At 37.7% G+C, this 26,205-nt stretch overlaps 1 protein-coding gene across 8 annotated transcripts; it reads right to left on the bottom strand.

The window, feature by feature from the left end:
* Positions 1-133: 133 nt before the first annotated feature.
* On the bottom strand, positions 134-26,132 carry LOC113082115 (phosphatidylserine decarboxylase proenzyme, mitochondrial). 8 transcript variants are annotated; one of them, XM_026253998.1, is made up of 10 exons: positions 25,617-25,775; positions 25,424-25,482; positions 21,988-22,142; positions 14,638-15,058; positions 11,317-11,482; positions 8,999-9,235; positions 8,460-8,598; positions 7,117-7,272; positions 6,759-6,919; positions 134-1,442 (listed from the first exon to the last, which is right to left on the bottom strand). In XM_026253998.1, exons 4-10 carry the CDS (start codon positions 14,808-14,810, stop codon positions 1,218-1,220), a joined length of 1,257 nt encoding a protein of 418 aa, XP_026109783.1. In that variant the 5' UTR covers positions 14,811-15,058; positions 21,988-22,142; positions 25,424-25,482; positions 25,617-25,775; the 3' UTR covers positions 134-1,217. The 8 variants fall into 8 exon arrangements, with proteins under 8 accessions (XP_026109783.1, XP_026109801.1, XP_026109802.1 ...); XM_026254016.1 differs by lacking the exons at positions 11,317-11,482; positions 14,638-15,058; positions 25,617-25,775 and adding exons at positions 22,491-22,567; positions 25,990-26,036; XM_026254017.1 differs by lacking the exons at positions 11,317-11,482; positions 14,638-15,058 and adding an exon at positions 22,491-22,567 and having other exon boundaries at positions 25,617-25,774.
* Positions 26,133-26,205: the final 73 nt, after the last annotated feature.

Genomic DNA, 26,205 nt, shown 5'->3' with positions numbered 1-26,205 from the left:
AGTAAAACCTGCCAAATCGTGATCTTCCTGGCCAAGGAGCTGCAAACCTCATGAAAAAGCATTGTAGGTGAAACATTAATAATATGTAATAAAATGATGATAATACCAATATCACAATTCTAATAAAACACAATTTTTTAGATAATCTTTAAAATTTATTTATGACATGTTTCCTTCACTCTGAAATAGTATTAATGTCGGTGTTACATGAATTAACAAGACTGTACTCCAAAAGAAGTGTGGCCTGTGCACAGAAAAGCCCAGTGGTTTCAACACATTCAGTGCAAAATGTCCAGAGACCTTCCCCTAATCTCCATCCACATGTGTGGTCCAGATTAGGAGAGTCCGGATGGTCTTTATCTTTAGCTCAGGATGTAGACTCTGTTGAACTTGTTAGGCGCTGGTTAATAAAACAAAGACAAGTCCAAGAATGAAAAACATAAGATCACAAGAACCTGGTTCATATCAAAAGGGCAAAAAAAAGGTGTGTTAGTAAAAAAACATATCTTGCGTTTTGGCACTAATCAAGTTGAGACAGCAAAATACTTAACATTTATCTTCCAACTAATTGCTTCACCAGCAAACAAAGGCATAATTCAACACCAGAGAACAAATGGCAGTGATAACAGTCACCTGCCTTTTCTAAAACTCTTCCTTACGGAGTAAACATGGCCATGATTTTACTGTCAAAATGGCTTGCACCTTCGTAAAAAAAGCTAAATTTGGACGGAGAGAACGGTTTTAAAGATAAGTGCTGTCAAATATGAAGGTACCAAATAGTAATGGCCTCTTGTACATTCCCAATGCTTGCAGAGTTAGCTGTGGAAATCCTGAACTCATCAAACCCTTCACACAGGTGGACTCCAGCCAAAGGCAATATGGGCAAACACAAAAACAATACAACCGTTTTACTAAAACGAAATAGAAAAATAATTTAGAGCCAAAAAATCTGGATGGCATTTCATGGTCAACAAATACTTTACGTGATGGTCTAAGCTTTGCTTATTTTACAACAACAAAAAAACATAAACCCTAAAAAAAAAAGATTGCAATAATGCAACAGTGGTGGCTGATTGAGTACATATGAGCACACATGTATCTCAGTTTAAACAGAGTACATCTCTGCAAATGTGAGTGTATTAGTTTTTGAGACCCTGAATGCATCTCCACACGGTTACGCATGTCCATCATCAGATTGTGTTCCCCTCTGGTCAGCGTTACATTGTCCCAAGAGGTTCTCCAAAATGAATCTTCTGGCCTGCTTTCAAATTAAAGGTAAAATCTCTTGGAGCTTCGAATAACAGTACAATAGTGGAGCCCAAGTTGAACTCGCCCAGGTGCTCTCCTTTTCTCATGCTCACGCCTTCCTGGCTGTTGTTTGAAGCGTATTTGAAGTCGTTGAATGACCCTTTGTTGTATCGAGGGTTGTTGGTGCGGAGCTCCTAAAGAGAGAAAATCAGTTGTTAATTGTCCATGCATGCAATAAAACCATATTCTTTGCCTTTTAAAACTCTAATTATCCTCCAAATCTGGTACTTATAACAGATGGGGAACCTCTCTATTTATTTTAATATGAATAAAATCCATTAGATTTAGGCAAAATGTGGCATTTAAAAAAATAAGCACAGTTTCAGACTCCGTGAGGTCACATCCTGCCACTTATAAAGCCAGGATACAACAAACAGGTGCCACTACTGTCAAACGCTCATCTCACACATTAACCCAGAGTGTTACACAAGCCCACAACTGTCTAGTGGTCTGATTGCGGTCAGTAGGAATGAGGCCAAATCCACTCTTCGTGATGCAGCTCACTATTCTGCTAATGCTGAAAAACCACAAATGTTTTTTACAAGAAAATACATCATGCACCAACAAGATCAAATCTGTGGCATTTCAGAAATTAAACCCAATATACTTTAAGCAAAAGAGTTGGTGTGATGTCATTTCAAACAAAGGCCAAAATCGTGTCAAAACAAAGTTCCTGGAGGGAGTTATAACCAGACTCTGCAGAAAGGTTTGCCCTGGCTGGTAAACACCTCTGCACTACCATTGGTCTGTTGTGATTATGTAATAGTTACATCACTGACTCAGCTTGCCCGTCTGTTGCTGTTGTTGTAGTTCTGTCTCTTTTTTGACAACGGACTGGGACATTCTTGCTACCTTTTGGACCAACTATTTATTGCAAAAAAAGTTTCAAGCCGCATGTGTGATTTAAGCATGCAGGGTATGCAAAGTTCAGGATGTTCAGGACAGGACAAATCAGGGTGTGTGCACACAATACACACTATGCTGATTACTAGATTTACGTTATGCACACTGTGCACATACCCTAGCATTTGCATAAAACCTTTTTATTTTTAAGATTTACTTTTGGTGTTTTTGCCTTCATTATGATAGGACATGAGAAATGGAAAAGAGGGAAGGAAATGGTAAAGATCCGTGAGCTGGGACTCAAACTCGAGACACCCGAAGTATAACGGTCCCATATGTTGGCATGCTGTCCATGAGGCCTCATAGGCGCAAATAAAATAGACATTTTGAAGGATGTTCATGCTGAAGTTTTTTTTCATACACTGCTGTGACCAGAGGTTGGCAAAAAAAAAAGTAAAAAAAAAAAAAAAAAAAAAAATTAATATGCCATCTAAACTGACTAAGATCTATGGTTGACTATCAGTGAGATTGACAGTTGAGCTTTAATCTGTTTAGTTGTGGATTGGAAAGGGTAACATTTAGAGGAAGAAACAAGTCTCAAATAACTAAGATATATAACATTGCCTCGTACATGCCGGGACGATAATCACACTTGCTTATTGCCAACGTTTTTCGGCACGCATTTTGTGTTCATACCCAAGCGACTTTCACTGGCGATTAGGGCTGGGTATCAATTCTCGATTCTAGATTCGATTTTCAATACTCGATTCTCGATTCAACTCAATGAATATAGATATAATACAAATACTTGGGTACATTAAAACAGAACCCAGCTCTAATTTTCAAATTCATGCAATTATGTTAAATACAATAGAATTTTGATGCAAGATTGAAAAAGTATGCTGAAAAAAGTCAGAAAAGTTGCATTCCTTGATCAAACAGGAAGTTTTCATTTTTAAGATATAATAATAATTTTTTTAAAAACGACAAATAAAAAAAAAAAGATTCTTGGCCTTTGAGAATCGATTTTGAATTGACCACATTTTAAACTATTAAACGAAAAATCAATTTACCCAGCCCTACTGGCAATGAGCTGAGTGAACGTGCAAATATACTCCCTGACATTAGATAGAACTTAATGAAAAATGGAAATACCCCGGTGCACATAGAATCCTATTTGATCTGCAATTCCTCTCCATAACAACCCCCTCTTTCCGAGATTTCTGTAGTCACCGTTGCGTTTGTCATGAAGCCCTTTGTGTTCAGACACCAATGAGACCAGCTGTTCTACATTCATCTTGCCTCTATGCATCTTCTTAGTATACTTTCTCTTCATCGTTAGGTATCAAGTGTGCTCGGCTTGTGTTTGAGAGCCACTTTTACTGTAACTTTGACAGCACCATGCACGTGAACAAAAGCACCAATCTCATTGGTTGGCCAGTTTTTAACGCGGCGTGTCAAACCAAAAAAAACGAGCCCGAAGTGTATGAAAAAAAATGTAATATGTTTTTACATGTTGGTGTGCACACTCACATTGGCGCCCTTTGTTTAGTCATGAGGTGTTAAACGTCGGCCATAATTGCGCGCAATATTCGTCCCGGTGTGAACAAGCCATTTAAGAAAAAAATTTACATACTGAAAGTGTGCTATATTATGGCTCAGTGTTATTTTTATATAGTATTAGTTGTACACTATTATAATATTCATTAATATTTTGAATTAGCTTTTTTTGTGTCTAATTGTAAGTTTGAGTATCTACTATTGTCATTTAATTGTGAGGTGTTGTGGAGAGATTAAAGTGTAGTCTGTTGCTGATTCTTTATGGTACTACTTGTCCCTGGCAGCTCTTCAGGCCCAACAGATGACTGCTTTAAAAATAGCTGCAGCACAAAAATGGCTCAACAAACAGCTGGATGCCATGAACTAGATGTTGCACAACTACAATACTTCTAATCGAACAGCAATGAACCTTCGGAGGAGGAGAATCACTCTTTCAGTCAAAGCATTCAGGACACACTGAAATGCATCATTTTGCCTTCAGGATATGTGCAAGTGGTTTTGCCGCGATCTGTATTGGAGGTTTTCCTAGATCATATCCTACAGTAGATGGGGACAGTTATTAACATCGCACAAAGAGCAGAGACTGAATATTCAGTATGAATTTCAATATGAAATTCAATATGAATTTCAGCCTGTCTCACACAAATGCCACTAATTATCAACATGATTCAAAAGGCTTTTTATTTTAACTGTAAAAACAGACCTCTTCAGGTTGTTGTTAAGCGTGTATTTGCTTTATAATCATAACTAAAATATAAATGTAAAAAAACTTTTTTATAGTTTAGAAATAGTATAGAAATATTTCAAGATGAACACTTACTGGACTGGACTGGAGCAACTTAGATTTTCTCGCCTCGTTTTAATTTGAAAAATCATGTTAAAATGTATCAAATATGATGCATCATTTAATTGTGAAAACTGTTGAAAATGTTATTAAAAGAAAAAAAAAAAAACATTTTTATATATAATACTATATGTGCCATAACCGCCTGCCGTATCACATACGATACACTAGGGCTGTGTATAATCAGCAAAGTCACGATATGATATCACGATAAATATGACACGATACGATACACATCACAATACAGAGGCCATGATACGATACGCATTATAATACAGGACTGCACTGAATTTTACTGACCCACATATTTGTATAAATTATAAATAGTTTAATCGCTCAAGAGCTACATTATCTTTCTCACCATGGAGCTGGTAACATCATTTCTAAAGGAATTAAAGCCACAGCTTCACCAGTTACAGAGAAATGCGACAAAACTGAGGTAATTCTTATGCGCACAGCCTCTCTCTCTCGTGTAAACTAACTAGGGCTGTAGCTATTGAATATTTTAGTAATCGAGTATTCTACCAAAAATTCCATCGATTAATCGAGTAATCGGATAAAATTTGTTTTTGCTTAATTAAAGTGCAATATTAATTATGCAAGAGAAAATAAGACTCCTGGGTCTCTTAAAATGAACAACTAAGTTTCCTTTTTTATACATTTGTATTTTTATTTTTTAAATGCATAGAATGCAATGATACATCAAAAATAAACATTTAATTAGTACCCATTGTTTCTCTGTCTTTACTTGTACTGTGAACAATGACAATAAAGTTGACAGATGAATTAAGTGCATTTAAGTGCCATTCAGTTGGGGTTTTAAATAAAGCATTTTCTGATATGCACATTAAACATTAAACACATAAAACATTAATTTAATTTATCTTTTAATTATTGAAAATAAAGCAAACTTTTTGGTACTAACCCACAATAACTAAACTAAACCTAAACTAAGACTAGTTTTACTCAAATCAAACGGTTAAATGCTCATGAAGTGACTGTCAGAGCAGTTCTGGAGATGTTGTTCATGTGTTCACGTCCTTATTTAGTGAGACAGCAGACGCTGAAATCACCGCGAGTGTCACGCGTGCTTCAGTGTGTGTGATAAAGGAAGTCGCGCTTCTGCTCCATTCATTAACATGGACACGCAGAACATGCAGGATTCATATTTAAATACACTGTTCTGGCTTAATATTTACAGATATTAGTCCATATCGAGATTTGATGAAAGTGCAATGACCTATTTTTGATTAATTCATTCAAAATTTAGCAAATTCCGTGCCATTCCGCATTATACTGTAAAATCAATTTTTATGACTGGATCCCTTGATTCCCTCCACGTTTTCTGCATCGCAGAAATTATAGGGCCCTAGTTGTGGTATGCCAGCTCTATCTTGCAGTGGAAACATGCCACTGTGTTCTCTTTACGTTTGCCCGCACCCTCAAATCAAAACACTGCTGACTCCTGGCAGTATGCGATTTCGGACACAGCGCTTGTGTCTCCTTCCGCTTTGTGGGTGACGTAAACACGTTGTGTCACATTAAAAAAAATCTTTGCGAAAGAACCTGACATGAGATTTAAAATAAATCAAAAGAGGCTTCGCCTCGATCATTTTTTGTAATCGAGTTACTCGAGGAATCGTTTCAGCCCTAAAATAAACACTTGATCAATTACAATGTTCTGAGAACAGAATATGAAGTGGAGATTGCTAAACTGTAAGCTAACAGGTGTTTTCAGAAAGCATGTTAATAGTGGAAAAAGATCGCATGCACAGGGTTGCCAGGTAGACAAAGATAAATAACACACTTTTAAAAGATATTTCCGTATTGCACTATGTTTCGGGGATACCACAATCTCTTTATATCAAGCAACCCTGGTTTTGTTCCTTTGCAGCCAGATTAAACCTTGTTGTAACCAATATATTAAGCTCTATTCATTATTTTTAAGGAACCTTGCACTTTTCTACTCAATTTTAAATGGTGTTCTTGTATTCAAATTAAGCATTGTCTACTGCTGTGCACGTGCCACAGTATCGATACAGGGCCAGCTGTATCGATATTCGTATGCACACCCCCCCCCCCCCTAATATTAGGGGGAACTATCCTTTTAATCACCTTTTCTCCTGCAAAAGCTAAAAAAGTGTGATACTTGTATTTTAGAGCAAAACAAAAAAACTAAAACAAAGAGCAAAAAAGTTCTTACTTTGTCAAAATAGATGCGTATAGATCCCACATTTGTCGCTCCTACAGCCGTGAGTGAAAAGAATCCGTGTGTCCACTCCCCACTCAAGACAACACGCTCATTATGGCAGAAAAGTTCCTTGATCCAGCGCGCAACTCCTGGGTTCACTGACATCAGAGAACCTATGATAAACACAAACATATCAGACCACACACTGTGCTTCAGTTATGTAACTACGCACTGCTCAGTCACCATCAGATTAGAAAAAGACTCTTATAACTTAATCATAAGAACTAAAGTTTCTGTGAATTAATCTTTTAATAAAAAAGTCATTTTCAGAAAGCAAAGCAAAATACAGAGAGAACACAATGCCGCTGACCTGGGAAGTGGCGTCTGTGTGCCACCCTCCAGTCTGTAGGTGAGTGGAAGCAGTGGTAGTCACCTGGAGCCAGATAAACTACACAGTGAAACAACTCATTCCCCTCTTTAGTGACCAGGGCATCCTGGTAAGTGCCAGGATCATCCTCATCTAAACCTGAAAAGGGATAAAACAAGATAAATATATGAGATAATCATCAATAATGTTTAGGAAAACAGATTTAAAAAACATACTGGAGAGTTTTTTTTTATATCTAATTGCATGGCCTTTAAGCTTAGTGTGATTTACCCATGTAGGGCATTGTTCTTGATGAGATCAGATCAGATTTTATGGTTAGACATAAGTCTTTCAACATTCATATCAACCTGTAATTTCCCTTTGATTTTAGAGGTGCACAACCGTTCAAAAGAATGGGGCTAGTAATATATATAAAACTTCTCTTGAACTTTCTATTCAATAAAGAAGCCTGAAAAAATACATAAACGTATCTCTTTTCAAAACTAATAGTGATAATACGAAGAAATTTCGAATTGTAATACTACTTCAAAACATTACTCCATTTATATATACACTCACCTAAAGGATTATTAGGAACACCGGTTCAATTTCTCAATGCAATTATCTAAACCAATCACATGACAGTTGCTTCAATGCATTCAGGAGTGCGGTAGAATTTGGCGTAAACAGAATGGGAACATGGATCCATCATGTCGTGTTACCACTGTGCAGGCTGGTGGTGGTGGTGTAATGGTGTGGGGGATGTTTTCTTGGCACACTTTAGGCCCCTTAGTGCCAATTAGGAATTGTTTAAATGCCACGGCCCACCAGAGCATTGTTTCTGACCATGTCCATCCCTTTATGACCACCATGTACCCATCCTCTGATGGCTACTTCCAGGAGGGTAATGCACCATGTCACAAAGCTTGAATCATTTCAAATTGGTTTCTTGAACATGACAATGAGTTCACTGTATTAAAATGGCCCCCACAGTCACCAGATCTCAACCCAATAGAGCATCTTTGGGATGTGGTGGAACGGGAGCTTCGTTCCCTAGATGTGCATCCCAAAAATCTCCATCAACTGCAAGATGCTATCCTATCAATATGGGCCAACATTTCTAAAGAATGCTTTCAGCACCTTGTTGAATCAATGCCACGTAGAATTAAGGCAGTTCTGAAGGCGAAAGGGGGTCAAACACAGTATTAGTATGGTGTTCCTAATAATCCTTTAGGTGAGTGTATACCATGACAGTAGCGTACTGTAGATTATGCATAGGATACAAAGTCTGACATTAAGCTTTTCCAGGTATTGGTTATATTACGTCACTTGGCACAAAGTCTTACTTCTGTTAGCAGGTAAATTCTCGGTCCAGTTGTGCGGCCCGAGGAACGTTTCCAGAGAGTAGGTCACTCCCTTCACCTGCTCAACCTCACAGTTCTTCACGCGGCCAAAATGAAGGATCTTGCCATCAGCTGGACTGATCTGCAGAACAAATGAACAGTCAAAGTGAATTAAACTAGTCTGCAAGTATCTGTGCTGATACTGAATGTTTTCTCTATACTGTATTAATAGGTACGGGAGTAGCTGGAATATGCAAAATAATAAAAATCAAATAACCATTAGATTATTATTTCAGACACCATAATAATTATTTTGAACTTCAAGTTTCCTGCTTGACTGGCAAAAATGTTGCTCTTCTTAATAAAATGTTCTTTTAAACGAAGTAAAATCTTTATTTGAAAGTTTATAACATTCAGATGTTTAACAGCTCTACTGATAAAATTAGGTATGTAAGCATGTGCATCGATTCTCCTGGATTTGCCTATGAATGAAAGAGAAAGAGAAGAATGCCTTTTTCTCTCCGGTTACAATCGAGACTCACCACACAGTGCGAGTCGCACACCGGCCGAACCTGTGGCTTGAGTTTACGCCTAAAAAACTCGCCCAGGTTTCTGTAGTGCTGTAGATCCTCTATGGCCGCTTCCTTCATATTGACTCCAAACGTCCATATATACAATCTGAAGATAGGTTTCCGTAACCAAGTTGGCAGGTCCACCTGGTTCAAGCGACCCCAGGCTCTGGAGAGGAGTCTTGTGGGTATGGACTTGTAGATTGTAACCTACATCCAAAGAGACGGAGAGTTTTGGAAACACCATGCTTAAATATCTGTTACATACAAAATGCACTTAATGATCTTCCACCTGCAAAACAAATGCAAGCATGTCCACTTTATTAGTTTATGTATCGTTTGACAACAGAATACTTTATTATTATAAGTCAAATATCAATATCCCACATCTGATTTCAAATGCAATGCAGCATAAAAATAAGTGATGCACTGAAATTTCAGTAGCTCAAAATATTTGGCCAAAGCAGCAAAAAAAAAAAAAAAAAAAAAATTTTTTAGATTTCAGCCAAAATGGTTTTGGGCAGAAAATATTGATTGAAATGCAACACCCTGAACAGCATATAGAATTCAATTACCTACATATTTTTTTACATTTGTTCTTTTGACTAAATGGAAAACTGGAATTTTGGTTTCAGTATAAAATTTGGAAACATTTAAATTTTATATTTAGTTTGGGGGGGGGGGGGTCTATACCAACAAATTTATATTAATATTACATATGCATTTTGCATACACAATGACATTTTTAAAATTATAGTTTTTAATATAAACAAATTATATATATATATATATATATATATATATATATATATATATATATATATATATATATATATATATATATATATATATATATATATTGGCAACTCCTGGTGACTGTTTGTCAAGGTCAATAAGTCTTAAAATTTCAGAAATTTGACCCTTTTTGTTGGTTAAAGGTTGGTTTGGGATGTAAAATTTCATATTTATGAATTAATAATTTATGATATTTGTAAAATATAATGTTAAATAAGATGCGCACACTCTGCATTGTTAATACAGGTGAGCATGTAAAGGGTTTCCAGCACCTGCACATATCTTTCCATCACCCGCTGTGCGCCATGTGCTCCAGTGTTTGGATTCAAAGAGTGTTCAGCTCAGTGTAGCTCACTGATCATTACTGATGTGGGCAAGGAGTGATCCTAGGTCAGTGCTACAGATAGCATGGAGGGTGAGTGTTCAGAGTAAGTGGATTACTGTAGTTGGTGTCAATCTCAGCTGGCAGACAGGAGGCTAAATGTGGACAATCTTGGAGCCTAAAGCGACGTTCACACCAAGAACGATAACTATAAAGATAACGATATTAGCATCCACACCAGTGAATGATACCGTCTGTTTATTCTAAGCGGACACGTGTCTTCTGCTTTAAATTCTCCAGCTCGCAGGATTGATTCTGATTGGCTGTCAATGTATGTATCGTTCATCAGCTGGAAAAAAAAATTGCTCTGAAAATTATTCCAACGAAATAGTTTCTCTAAACCTTTATCGTTATAGCTGTGTGGTGGACTCTGCTATTCTTTAATACTGAGAATTTTTTTAACTTTATTGTTATCATGCTAGGTGTGAACGGTGATGATAGTCAAGGGTTTAACAAGCAGGAAGTGGAGGATGTTTCCTGACCCAGAAAAGAACCAATGACAGTCATGACTCCAAAATAAAAGTCCTGTATTTCTCTGAAGATCTACAGATTTACATTAGCAAACCAAACATTTCTCTGTTTCCCTGCATCTTCCTGTCTGCCACTGAAGATGATCTGCTCCAGAGCATCAGCATGGGCTGACTGGCTATTTTCATTTCATGGGAAATGAACAATAGTGGTGTCAGAGCCACCGTGGCAGGATGCCCTCGACTGGGTCTAGAGACAAAGTGTTCCTCAGTTCAGAGCTGCACCGTGGGACAACGGCTCTTTTCACACGAGTCCCAGAGGAGCGCAGGGCTCAGCGGGTCCATATGAAGTAGCCATCTGCTGATAGCGCCGGCCGTTTCTGCTGACCTCGCATCAGTTTTGTAGCTTCCTTTCTCTGGGCATTATTCCTTAATGTTTTCAGTAATGTTTGCTATAATCAGACATTACCGACCCCCTCATAACTACAACGTAACACCTGTTGTGCATAACAAATCTCAAATGGCCATTATACACTGATGAGACACTGATGGATGGCATTTATGTCTCTGGATACTGAGAGTTTGCACATTTGAACACACACAACATCAGCCAGAAGGCTCTTTCTGTTCTTTCCACCTGTACTTACTCTGCTTGTGGGCCTCCAGCCTACTCTGGCAAGAGGTTTGAGCGCTCCGAAGGGCAGGATGTAGTAGAGGAAGGACAGAGGCCATGAGCGAAGGCGGACAGTAGGCCGGGACATGCAGCTCAGCTGGCCTAGTCGCCGCCGTAGGGCCAACTGTGGAAACTGCAACCTGCACAACACATCCATGATTCCAAAGTGCACAAACTACACAGATGGACACATATGAAGATAAATGTGCACATGGTCTAAATGTTGTAGAGTAGGGGTGCCCAGTCCTGTTGATGGAGATCCATCTGCCTTCCTGCAGAGTTCAGTTTCAACCTCGCATCAACCGGTTTGTAATTATCAAAAGGTTCTTGAAGATTTCAATGAATTAATTTTCATAAAAATGTCACAGTGGGGTTAAAGAGAGAGAAAAAAAGAAAAAGCTTTCTTTTTTAAATATATATATATATAAAAATTTTACTTCAGATTTTAGGTTAAAATGCTACCTAAACATGTTTTCTTAAGATTCGCCATATAACACAGAACTGGGCTGTAACATCAAAACAGTAGGAAGGAGGAAGCAAAGATTTAGAAGACATGCAGAAACATCCACACAGCCCACTCACACATGCCAAAGAACAAACACAAAGACACTCATACAGAAGACATTAAACAGCGGAAGACAAATGCTAGAAAAGATACCCGAGATAGGAAAGAGACAGGAATAGCAATTCTCCACTGTAAACTAAACCTCATGGTCATTTGCACGGCTTCTCGACTACACTGACAATATTCTCCTTTCAGCTCCATTCCACTTATATCAGTCTAAGCAAAGGCTGCTTTCACCTGCTTAACACCTTTAGTCTCATTTAGGGTTTATCATCACCTCCCAGCTACACTTGCTCTAGAAATGGTACATGAGGAGAAACGCGTCACTGAAGGCCTGGGCCAGTCAATATTATAAAAGGCCAAATTTAAAGTAACATACACCTGTTCAACCAAAACAAACATGCATGTTTCTATGGGTCACGTTGAGTGGGATGCTGGCACAGAACTACTGAAGCCATGACGGATATCCTCCAGTAATCTTTATTTAATTTTTCTGTGCTCATTGCGCTATTTTTAGCACCTGTGCAGATCAACACAACTGTTAGGGGACTGGAACGGCGCATGCAAAAAAAAGCTGCACCTCTGTCCAGGTCCTGCTGATGGAACGCGTCCCTTTGTTTGGCTATAACTGCTCACTTTATTGAGAATGACACTAGGAGCTACTGCTTCTGGCTAAAGTGAGCTTAGCTTTAGTGTGTCAGTAAAGTGGGTCAGATTTGGTGCTGAACGTGATGACACAGCACTTGCTGGGTTGACACAGACATTCCAGGGCTGCAACTACGTGAGCTATATATAGAATATAACACTGTGTCCACCCTAATCAGGATGAAACCCTGTTCTGACCTGTGGACAGAGGAGACTTAGCCATACGCCTAACACAAACACTCATGTGTCACCTGACTTTGTCAGATCAACTCACAATGCTGACACAAGAATGTGCAAAATGTACCATCCAATAATCTCCGTTTGAGAGATCAAGATTTGCAGCATGGTCAGGGTGAGTAATCAGAGGGGAATAACCCTCAGTGTATTGATAATAAAAACTATAGCAACATTAGCTCACGTCAGGTTTGTGGGCAACATATTGGTGCCTGGGCTACACAATTTCCCTCCACGATCTTAAAGTATATTGACCTGTCGTGCGTCACCATAACAGGGCCTCACCCACAGAAAGGCGTACATTTTTATTGCTCTTACTATTAATAGACAAACTACTGCAGGCATAACATCGGACCATACCCTGGAGACCAGTCTAGTCAAAGCTCTGGTGTGAGATAAATGTAAACAGTGATGCTCAAAGTCCTTTTTAAAAGAAAGAGAGTTAACTTGATGGCCATCTTGGTAACAGCGCCAAACAGCTTGGTACAGCTCCTATGTATTTGAAATAAGAAAGACTGATTGACATCATAAAATGTTCTGTATGTACGGCTTTTCTGATGTAGTAAGCTTGCTCGAAAGCTCACCTAGTACAGCACAGCACTTGCATTGCTGAGCATACATGTACGATTCCCGTGCTTGGTCAAAAACTTGGCATGGTTGCTTCATCAAATAGGCTACATTTGTATTTCATGTTTGTTTTTGTTAAACGTATTAGGTTTAACGTAGGGTTAAGTGTAGATGGTATGTTATTTTCAAATGTGCATTTGCCTTTTAGCGCCACTCTGCAAATATTTCATTTTTGAACTGCTGCAATATGAATAACCACCAATGTAATACGTTTACATTCATCTGACATTTACGTTCACATTCAAAATAGAAAATACACGTGTCGAGAAATATACAAGCAGCAACACAATTAAAATGTTGCAGAAATGCAGCCACAGGCATTTTGTCCAGTGAGCCTGGGTTGGTAATACTGACATTGCGTGTTGCAATTCTTTAGCTCTAGTAATACAAAAAAGGCTGTATTTTAGGTTAATCAACGAATATACATGTGCATTCAAATGCAAACAAACATGTAATGCCTCTTTGAAAAAGAGATTGGCTCTTTAAATCCAGTTAATATGCCAAAGTGCACACGGCGCCCTAGTGTGCCTGGACGGCTCCAAACAGTGAACTGGTATTTACGAAAGCTTTCAGTCATCAGGCTATTATTCAATTGAGAGCATCTATACCCCTCCCCCAACTCATCCAGAGCAGATGAATAGCCATCCACGAACACTGCAGTTCAACAGCTATTCACAGTGCATTACTCATACCGCGGAGGACGTCTGAGAGCTGATGACTGCAGCCAGTACAAAGATAATGTAAAGTCTTCTGTTTCAGACTCTCTCTCTTTCACACACTCTCTGCTCTAAATAGCCCCCCTTGTTTCTTCAATGCAGGCGCACGTTGGCCAATCACTGACTGAATCTGAGCCTCTCTCTACTCTTTGCATTTTTCAATCATTTAAAGGAAACAGCCTCTGCTTCGAGTAGAGCTAAGTGTGGATTGTATAGGACCGAGAGCGCTAGCAACAGCCTGATGTTACAATGCAATCGGGACAGCGACACAAACTCACACCGCACACACTGACTGTCCCTCTGCAGGGTGGCCCAGTTCGTGCAAGGTCTCCTTAATCCCCTCTCGCTCGCCCACTTTCCAGCTCCACTGATCCTTCAATTGTCCTCTCTCACTCTGTGTGCGCAGTCCAAAACTGATCTAGATCCAACGAGCTAAACTCACTCCGTCATCCACACACATTCTCAGCCTGGAGTACGTCCCAGCATCTCACACACTCCTTGCCGGTACCTGAATCGGCTCCGGTGGCTGGGCTGAGATGGGCCCCCCGTGCCGCCGTTGTTGACGCCGGCTGTCGCTCCTGCTGAGGAGCCCGGCGGACGGAAACGCCGCACATTAACCCTGATTCTGTGGAGATTGTAGCAAGAGGGAGAGCTGTGCAAAGACCTGCAGCATCTCACCATGTCCCCGCAGTGCTCCGCACCGGCCCCTTCTGCTGCTTCAGACTCCCCTGACACATGATCACCGTGGAAGGATTAGTGCGTATGGCAGGCTTTAGCCCTCTCTCACGCTCACTCCGTTCGTCTGGCTCGGTGGTTTTCCGCTGCAAAGCCTAAAGACCCGCCCTCCCTTCTCGTCACGTGTGGGATGCTTGACTGCGATTGGTCGGTCAGCCAGCTCCTCTTCTGAGCCGCTGCTGAATTCAAGGCAGCTGTGAAGGTAGCGATATGAAAATGAAGAGAGGGATGGGTTTGTAAACAGACAATCCTAACAGCATGTGCTCAGCAGATCCCAAATTCATTCTATGACCCCATGCCCACCACCTCTCTATCATCTCTTTCTCAAATGAAGGATAAAGAGCAACGAGCTGCTGACTGTAATGATAAACTATTTCTGATCTGAAAATCACTTTCTCTACAAAGTCTAGTGCATCAACAAGGCCTAAAAATATGCTACAATCACTTGAATTTGCTTAATATAAGAATATTAATTACTGCATATTCTATACAGCCACAGTATGTGTAAGAAAATCTATAATTGCTACCATTTACCAATTTATATCAGTGTATTTGTTCCAATAATACTCCTTTAGTGCGGTCAATAATATATATATATATTTTAATTAACTAAATCACATTTTTTTTCTGAAATTAATTATGATTAATTATGATGAAGTTTTAAATATAGATGTGTTTCTAACAAAAAGCCTTTGATTCGCTACAGGAGGCCTTTTTTCCTTTTTTTTTTATTAGAGATGGGTGCGCCTTATTGGACTTATTTTGGACCCACTTCCATTATAAAGAAGAGCCGGGACAAACTCTGATTGGATCAGTCTGAAATCTTATATATATATATATATATATATATATATATATATATATATATATATATATATATATATATATATATATATATATATATCATAATTTAAAACACTTACAAGTACATTTTTTTGTTCAGGACTCTGATGAATAGAAAGCTCAGCATGTATCTGAAATAAGCTTTTGTAACATTGTACCATTCAAAAGCTTGGAGTTAGTTTTTTTTTTGGGAGGGGGTATATAAATTTAGTTTATTTAGCAAGGATCCTTTAAATTGATCAAGCGATAGACATTTATTACAAATGATTTCCATTTCACGTGAATGCTGTTCTTCTGAACTTTTCAAAGAAAACAGAAAAAAAAATCTACTGTTTTCAACATATAATGATAATAAATGTTTTTTGAACAGCAAATCTGAAAATTATAATGATTTCTGAAGGATAATGTGACACTGAAGACTGGAGTAAATGTATCTGTGAAATCATGGGAATAAATTTAATTTTTGTAAAAATATTTAAAAATGTTACTGTTTTTGGTGTACTTTGGATCAAATAAATGCAGACTTGATGAGCAGAAGAGATTTCTTAAAAAAACATTACACATCTTACAGTTAAAAAACTTTTGACTGGTAGTGTTTATATTATATTTTTAATACACCAATTTTTAATATTAAAATTATGAAAAAAAGTAGTTTGAATCCATGATTCAACGACTCACTCAAACCTACTTGTTTTATTTCTGGATGAATAAGCGTTTTGAACAATTCTTTTGAATGAATGATTCATTCATTGACTTTTTTTGTCACTTGTCTCCACCTAGTGGCGAAACAATGCCATCGACACAAACTTATGCTTATTTGAAGCAGTTACCTTCAAAAGGGGATTTGCCATAGAGATCAATGTTTATATATCTGAACTTTAAACTTTACCCCAATGTTTCTGTGATAATACGAATGACTGTAAGACAGAAATAATACTGCGTAGTTGAAAAGACAATGATGAAAAGGTTTCTTAAAACCAAACATGGTAAGTGCTCTCTGTGTCAGCGGCAGTGCGAACACAGATTTGAATGATCCGGTGAAACTTTGTCAAAGGTTTAACAGACTCGGGGAATCCTTGTCATTTCGAAATGAGATTGTGAACTTTTAACGATTAATCGTGCAGCTCTACATGCTCATAGTTTCACTTGTGCTTTATGATATGAAGAGTTTGGCATCCTAGTTTTCCTCATCTACTTTGTAATCAACAAACAAGGGCTCCACATAAATCGCCATGTGCTTGTCATGAGCATCTCGTCAGTAAAGCTGCTTCTGTGATTAATAGTACAGGTAAATCTCCATCACGGGCTTTCAGATGGAAATTATTCTGATGCATTTAATACAGGGAGCTGTAGATTATTGACAAGCTATGCTATACCGGGTTCATTACATGAATCACATTCGGTTATGAACCCGATGTTGTGTAGGTTGTTAGTGTTTTTATAAATGCCTTGTGTGTGTTTTTTAATACAGCACATAGCACTAGTCAACTAAATTAAAAGTAGCATGGCAAAGATGAATGCACTTTTGGAAGCTGAATGTAAGGGAAATATAATTTTAGAATTTCTGTGGTTTAATGTGATGTTCATGATGGAATTTTATTGTAATTTTATAGCATTAACAAGATGACACATTCAATTCATTTTGGAAGAGATGACTGAATGTATTTTTAGTCCAGTGCTTGTATATAAGATAAGTATTGACCAAGTTCAGAGGCTGTCATATGTGGATCAACTTACTATGTTGTGTATTTTTATCAGTTTCAATATGAAAAATAACTTTCATATTGATGCAACTGATTTATTGCATTTTGAGAAAAAAGTGGTTTTCATCTCGCCACTTTCTTAGTAAAGAAAACATTTATCCTAAAATGAATAAAAATGGATTTATTGCATTTTGGAACCACTCTCTTCATATAGCACTATAATATAATATAGAGCACGCCACAGTTGCACGTGCTAAGAGCACAGCATTACGGCTGACAGGACAGGAAAATTGTTTTTTTTATTGACGTGGCCTGACAACATCTCATCTGAGCACGGTTCACTATTGTTCTGCTGAATCTCCTCGTCACCTGTACCTTTTCTGTGTTTCTTGACTCGTGTCTGGTGCTGAGGTGAAGTTGGTGTGTGCCTCTTAAAAGTCTCTGGTTTAATGAGATTGTAAAGATGTTTTGTGTCTAAATAAACCCAATTCTTATCAAGAAAAAAAGAAAAAAAGGAGCCCGACACAGCAGTTGTGAGAGGGGTGTCCAATATTTTGAATGTGTTAAAGCGCAAATTGACAGCACCAATTTATGTTAAACAAGTCCATTTATCTGTCTATTAAAATATAACATATATTTGCATATATTTTTAATCAATTTTTTTTTCTCTCTTACCCAGATCAATCACTAAATAAAACCTAAATACTGTGGAATTTATTTAAACTGATTCTTTTCGTTTCTGTAATAATTTAAAACCCAATAAAAAAAATTACATTTATTTGCTGCGCCCTGGCAAAAATATATCAAATAAACACTACACATCTACTGCTAATTTCAGATATTCTTTAAAGGACGACCAAAAGGACACTTGACTGCCTGTGAATCACGTGAACTTGAGACTTCCTATTAAACAGGAAGGAAGTTAATCTTCCTGTCTCGACTAATCTTTTGATATGAATGTTATTATGAAGATTCCTGTATAAAAACACCAGGAATTATTCCCACACTAGTATTAATTCAAGTATTTCTTTCTAGTTTACTCTACACATCAAATAATCTGACAACCTAATGAAGAAAGAATTCATATTCATCCTACAACCACAAATACCAATCCACAAATACAAAAAAGACTTACAAAAGGAAATCTTTCCACTCACTTGTATGGAGCGACAGAAAAAGAGTCTGTCGAGCTTCTCAATGGACTACACTCTTCTTACGGTCTTTGTACTAGGATCCGCTCGGATATGGCATGTGTGTGTGTGTGTGTGATGTCGTCACTTCATATTAACCAGACCAATGAGTGAAAGGGCTTACTTCCTATTTGACGTCTGTCAAAGAGCCCATCCCACTCTGTAAACACACACAACTGCAGACAGCTATAGCGTGTGTTTATTCAGAAGACACAGAGAAAAGAATATAACTCACAGGACCAAAAGCATTAGGGAAACAATTTGATTTATCACTGTATTGTACCACAATCATTTTCACACAGCGATTGTTTTTGTGCGTTACGACAACTATTGCAACATACAGTGACTCATAACTTTTTGGGGTGGAGGGATTGCAGTGAATGGTTATTACTTCTGGGAACTGCTTCGTAAGGATGTAGCACATGCAGAGCTGGATGATGCATTAAACAAGAATCTAGGATAGTGCAACTAAAACTGTTATTTCATTACTGCTGCTATCAAACGCAAAAATGAAAGTGAAGAAAATGTCAACCTTCAAATAGAATAAAAACAAAAAGTATATTCATGTTAGCCATTAAATGAGTATATTCATGTTAGCCATTAAATTTGAGTTTTGTGTTGCTTTAATATAATTAAAAAAAGATTTAGTGAACTGAAAGAGAATCAGAATGAATCAATTTAGTTCTGCTCTTTCCTTTACATATTTATATACTATATTTAAAAAAAGTTCAATTGTAATAATATTTCAAAATATGACTTTTTATTGTATGTTATAAATACAGCCTTGGTGAGCATAAGAGACCCTTGTTTTCAGAAACCGCTCCCAAACCTGAACAGTAGACAATAACTATTATAACACTTCTAACACTCGATTTAGTATCATGACAAAAGAGTACAAGTATCAGAAGACTTCAGTGATTTATTGTCCAACACCTCTTGGCTGCAAATATAACAAAGCCACTGTGTGTGTGTGTGTGTGTGCCTGAGAAGGTTCTGGAAAACGGTCACACCTACACAAAGAGCGCCGTTATCTTTGGCTTTCTGCCACACACTGTGCCTTATCTGCAGATCTACAACAAAACCGCTGAACAGAAATCTGTCCTCATATATCAGGCATTACATAAACGAGTCCATGACTGACAGTTTATGAACAGCGATCATACACCGAGCGAACAGTGAGAGTTTCAATAGAATGAACACCAAAGCCAAACACGCATGCATGATAAAGATACATGCAAAGTGAGTATAACATTTCTACATGGTTAGAATGCAATGAAGTCACATAAGGGTTAAAAAAGAATTTTTTTCTCCTTGATTCAGACACTGTAGTAAATAGTCTTGTCCCTTGTAGCTTTGTTGCACAACCCCCTTTCAGTACAAGAAGAAATCTTGCTATTGTTTGTGAGGTACAAGTCTGCCATGGAGCTGAATGCCCTTCCAAACCAGTGCTGAGTGAATGCCAGGAATAAATCTACTGTGTGTCGCTTCAATATGTGTGTGTGTGTGTGTGTGTGTGCTACTTCTGTTTTTGTGTGTTACTGATACAAAATGTCCTCACGTCATGTATAAAGTAACAAAAGATCAACTTTTTAGAGGTTGTGACAACCGTCTTAACTCCATTATTACCGTTTTGTGTCCAGCAGCCAGAGACAGGTCAACGGGTCACGATGAGCTAAACAGGAGCTCCACGTTGGAGGCTGATGTCTGTCTGTTGTATAAAACACTACATCACACTAGGGAAAGCCTTCAAACAAAACCAGCCACTCAGATGCTAGCGACACTAGTGAACTTCAACAGGCTCAGGTGACTGGGACACTCAAACAACCAGATCACACGGCAGGTATTAAAGGTCACACAACATGTGTGACATGTCATTACGTCAGGGGGCATTGCATTTAAAAAGACTTGAAACGTAATAATCACAAATCAAATTAAGTGATTATGTCACTCTTAATTTATGATCATATATTAGATCTGATTCATGTGGTGTTTTTTTTATTACAACACAATAATGTTTTTTTTAGTTTAAGCTGGTTAATTGGTTTGCACAAGCAACAGATTTTAGGCTTGCCAAACAAAACAAAATGACCAAAATCTTTGCCCCAGCAGCCTGACATCTCCAGCAGTGTCACACCGACTCTGTCAGCACTGGATGAGGTTTGTGCAGCCTGCATTGATCAAAACACCACCACAATCAAAACTCACACACCATCATGTCTGCATCTTAGGGTCTGTTTACACCTGGCCACTTCATGCTTTTTCATTGATCAGATGGATCATGAGTGTTCGAGCAAGCGTTATTTTTAATAAAGCTATTTACCATTTATACACATTTATCGGTTTCCATTTTGACTTTAGTTATTATTTTAGTAATTTTGTTTTTGTCATTTTTTTTTGTTCTAGATTAGTTTGAGTTATTTTAGTACTTAAACTAAACTAAAACAGGACATGTTGCCTTGCAAACTAGCTGAAATCATTTGTATTTTTATAAAAAAAAATAAGTAAATGTATATTACATTAAAGGACACAAAATGTATTTTTTAGTTGGTTTAAACCACGTACTTAAATGTAATACCTCCCAAAATAGTAGAAAATAAATAAAATCTGCTGCTAATACATATGCTTTCAGCTTTTGTAAAGTGAACTCCTTTGAAACAACACACAGTGAGTGAATCAAAGATTCGATTTATATATGTTTTGTGGAGAAACGTTTATGTGGCTAATAGCAAATGGAAAGCACAAACTTGATCATGAAGCAGTCAAGATGTATAAAGAGGCATCGTTTGATTTCATGATGAATAAATATATTAAGAAACAGTCTCCTGTTTTACAAACATATACAAATATATATGCGCTTCCTGAATCATTTTATTTTCATCACTTTTAGCCAAAAATGCACAAGGATATGGACAAAAAAAGCATGTGGATAAACATGTAAGATTAATACAATCAAAATGACAACCACAGTGACTATTGTAATATATACATAAATATATATACACACACACACACACACAAGTATGAATCCTCATTCTTGTAGTGATAGCACTGTATAAAAAGGTTAGTATGTACACACACTTTTGAACATGAGCTCCACAGAGAATCTCAGTATCCAGAGACGTTTAACACCGCCATGCCATCAGTGTCCCAACAAGCACAAAACATGGCTTCAGAGTTTGAGAATGAATTTTGATTAACTTGATATCAGTTTTCACAATTTCAGGAAACTTACGTTTGCATAATACACGGCACACAGCCAACTGTGCTCGAATCAGAATGTGGGGGAAAAGGTTGTGGATGTGGCAGACAACACATTTGCAATGGCAACGTTTTGCAACCGTTAGACCGTTTGTCTGGGAATTTGACACATCCTGAGATCGGCCTTACCTGAAATCCATTGGCAATACGTGGTTGCACTTCAATGCCGAGCTTCTCCAGCTGCCGATCCTTGTAGTGCCCATATTGATTGTATCCAACATAACCCCCGCCTGTAGCTATGAGAAGAGGAAGTGGCCGTACACGGGCCTGTAGTCCAAGAAAACCTGCGATTAACGAAAAAAAAAAAAAAAAACAATTTAATGGATCCATTAGATGTCTGTAACAGTCAATTTAAAAATAGTGTTTGGAGAACAACTGCAAGTATACATAAAGTCATGGTTGATCCAATCACAGTTGGAATAATGTAAGCACACAAACAAACTATGTGAAGTTGATATAAAGACTTGACGCAGTGGTGCCGCAAACTGCAGTTTTACATTCTCCAAAGAAAGACCCTTTCAGCGTAACGTTGTCCAAGTTTGTGAAAAATGCGGAATTGTGTAGCGGCATATAAAAAACCATCTCTGGGACCGTTTAATATGGACAAAAAATATTTTGTAAATTCGACTGACCTTTTGAAAATAACCTCAATGTATCCATTAGATGTTTGTGACAGTCAATTCTACTAAGGAGAGTGTTTGGAGATCAACTGTGAATATACATAAGAAAGTCATTGTTTAAAGAAAACTGCTTGGTTGATCCAGTTACAGCTGGAATTACGCAAGCACACAAACACACACGGTTTGCGTGTGTTATACAGAGCTGGGTAGTAACTGAAGTAATTACATTGTAAAATACTCACTTTTTTTATTGATTACATGTTATACAGAGCTGGGTAGTAACTGAAGTAATTACATTGTAAAATACTCACTTTTTTTATTGATTACATGTTATACAGAGCTGGGTAGTAACTGAAGTAATTACATTGTAAAATACTCACTTTTTTTATTGATTACATGATTAAATATTCACACAAAAGCAATAAATGACTCCATTTATTGATTCTACCAAATTCCTCTTTTAAATGTTCCTTTCTAAGATAGCCTTCTATCACTTATTTGCATTCAAAGAAAGTCTTCCGGTTCTGTGGACATTCACACAAAGATTCTGGTGACTGTAATTACACAGAAAGTTAAAAAGCCACACCTCATTTGAAAACTGGATTTATAAAAATCATTTCAGGTGTCTCAACACTGCATTGACAACTGATGAAAACATTCATGTTTATGTGAATTATTGTCTATGTCTTTGGAAGGCTTTTGTCTTTCAAACGCATCAAAATACACAAATTCACATTATTTCTTATTAACACGTAATGCAGGCATTCCCAAACATTTTTGTCATCTAAACATCTTTCACCTCATATATTTGAAATACCCCTGAGATTTTAAAATAAATATTTAATAATTAAGTAGCACATGTGAATGTTTATGGTTCTTTGACGTTGGTTAATGGTCACGTGACATTCAGGTAAACAAATGAAATAATTATTTTTGTTTAGGAATAATTTATTCATGTGTTATTTTAATATTACATTTTTATGATTTAATTAATGAACAACTTTTCATTAAACACACAACCCCCCCCCCCCCCCCCACAGTAACTTTATAAACCCCAGACGTTACGTAATGTTTAATGCACTTAATGTTAATTTCAACTAATTTAATTTTTACTCTTTGTATTTTTGTCAATAATATGGTACAAGATTATCCTATTTAAATCAATGTGATAATCAAGTTAAGTCATGTGCTGCTCATATAATTAGAATATCATCAAAAAGTTGATTTCAGTAATTCCATTCAAAAAGTGAATCTTGTATATTATATTCATTCATTACACAGATTTATAGATTTCAAATGTTTATTTCTAATAATTTTGATGATTATAACTGACAACTAAGGAAAATCCCAAATTCAGTATCTCAGAAAATGTAAATATTGTGAAAAGGTTCAATATTGAAGACACCTGGTGCCACACTCTAATCATCTAATTAACTCAAAACACCTGCAAAGGAATTTAAATTGTCTCTCAGTCTAGTTCTGTAGGCTACACAATCATGGGGAAGACTGCTGACTTTGACAGTTGTCCAAAAGACGCCCATTGATACCTTGCACAAGGAGGGCAGGACACAAAAGGTCATTGCAAAAGAGGCTGGCTGTTCACAGAGCTCTGTGTCGGAGCACATTAATAGAGAGGCAAAGGGAAGGAAAATATGTAGTAGAAAAAAAAAAGAGTGTACAAACAATAGGGAAAACCGCACCCTGGAGAGGATTGTGAAACAAAACCCATTAAAAAATGTGGGGGAGATTGGGGAAGAGTGGACTGCAGCTGGAGTCAGTGCTTCAAGAACAACTACTCACAGACGTATGCAAGATATGGGTTTCAGCAGTCGCATTCCTCGTCAGAAGCGTCTAAAGACAAAAAGGACTGGACCGCTGCTGAGTGGTCCAAAGTTATGTGCCCTGATGAAAGTAACTTTTGCATTTCCTTTGGAAATCAGGGTCCCAGAGTCTGGAGGAAGAGAAGAGAGGCACAAAATCCACGTTGCTTGAGGTCCAGTGTAAAGTTTCCACAGTCAGTGATGGTTTGGGGTGCCATGTCATCTGCTGGTGTTGGTCCACTGTGTTTTCTGAGGTCCAAGGTCAATGCAGCCGTATACCAGGAAGTTTTAGAGCACTTTATGCTTCCTGCTGCTGACCAACTTTATGGAGATGCAGATTTCATTTTCCAACAGGACTTGGCACCTGCACACAGTGCCAAAGCTACCAGTACCTGGTTTAAGGACCGTGGTATCCTTGTTCTTAAATCTAAATCTTAAATTTAAAGAAAATCTATGGGGTATTGTGAAAGAAAGATGCGATATTCCAGACCCCAGAATGCAGAGGAGCTGAAGGCCACTATTGGAGTAACCTGGGCTCTCATAACACCTGAGCAGTGCCACAGACTGATCGACTCCATGCCACGATGCATTGCAGCAGTAAATTAGTCAAAAGGAGCCCCAACTAAGTATCGAGTGCTGTACATGCTCATACTTTTCATGTTCATACTTTTCAGTTGGCCAAGATTTCTAAAAATCCTTTCTTTGTATCGGCCTTAAGTAATATTCACATTTTCTGAGATACTGAATTTGGGTTTTTCCTTAGTTGTCAGTTATAATCTTCAAAATTAAAAGTAGTAAACATTTGAAATATATCAGTCTGTGTTTAATGAATGAATAAAATATACAAGTTTCACTTTTTGAACGGAATTATTGAAATAAATCAACTTTTTGATGATATTCTAATTATATGACCAGCACCTGTATATGTGTGTACGTATGTATAAAGACGTAGCGGTGTCACCTAAAGTCTCTTTTGACGAGCTGCAGTTTTACATTCTACAAAAACAGACACTTTCAGCGTAACGTTGCGCAAGTTTTTAGAAAATGCGAAATTGTGTAGTGGCGCATAAAAACGTCAATTGGACCGCTTAAAATGGACAGAAATACTTTGTAAATGGTACTGACCTTTTGAGAACAGCCTTTGTTGACTCCGTCTGACACCGAATCCACTGTGTTGCAGGAAACTGCATACAAGACAATTCACATCACAACTTAAAAACTCCATTAACGACACGAATAAATTAAAAGAATGACGCTATTTAGAAATCTCAAGTAAGTTAATGAAAAATTACATAAAGAGAATGAATGAATATTTCACCTTGAAATTCGCCCCGCTTAAACAGATATTTAAATATGCAACTAAGTTAGCAGTCACGTCTCGTATTCACTTAACGTTAACTGGGCCTCGTAGTAAAAACAAAACAACGAATCATATGGGCCAGCTTGTTAGAAAGGTTCTCCTGAGGTAAGAGAGGGCTTGTGCGAGCTCATGTGCTAGTAATGCTGCAGTGCTTCGGCTGATTGCGTAACTAGGTTCTGAGGATCCGTCACTTTAACGTGTCTAGACAGGTTCGCCAGTCAGACTGAACGGGAAAATGATGCCATAGCCGACACGTGCAGATGCCAGTATTAGCTTCCGAAAGTATAATGTAATATACATTCACGAAATCCAAAAATGACATGACAGTTACCTGTTCTTTCCTGTCCTTGCCAGGCGGGTAGTAAACACGCGTACGAGCGCTGCCATGATACTTGCACGAGGTAGGTCACAGATCCTCCGTGTTCCCGTCCTTGTCCTTCAAAAGAAGCACTTCCGCCATCTACCGGAACGGAGGATACGTCACCACAGCCCTTCACTCAAAGCACTTCAAACTTCAAAAAATTATAAATTAGAAAACAAATATCCC

The sequence above is a fragment of the Carassius auratus genome, chromosome 5 (genome assembly GCF_003368295.1).
Source record: "Carassius auratus strain Wakin chromosome 5, ASM336829v1, whole genome shotgun sequence".
Taxonomy (NCBI): Eukaryota; Metazoa; Chordata; class Actinopteri; order Cypriniformes; family Cyprinidae; genus Carassius; species Carassius auratus.
The sequence above is the reverse complement of the archived record's forward strand: the minus strand, read 5'-3'. Positions and strand labels throughout refer to the sequence as shown.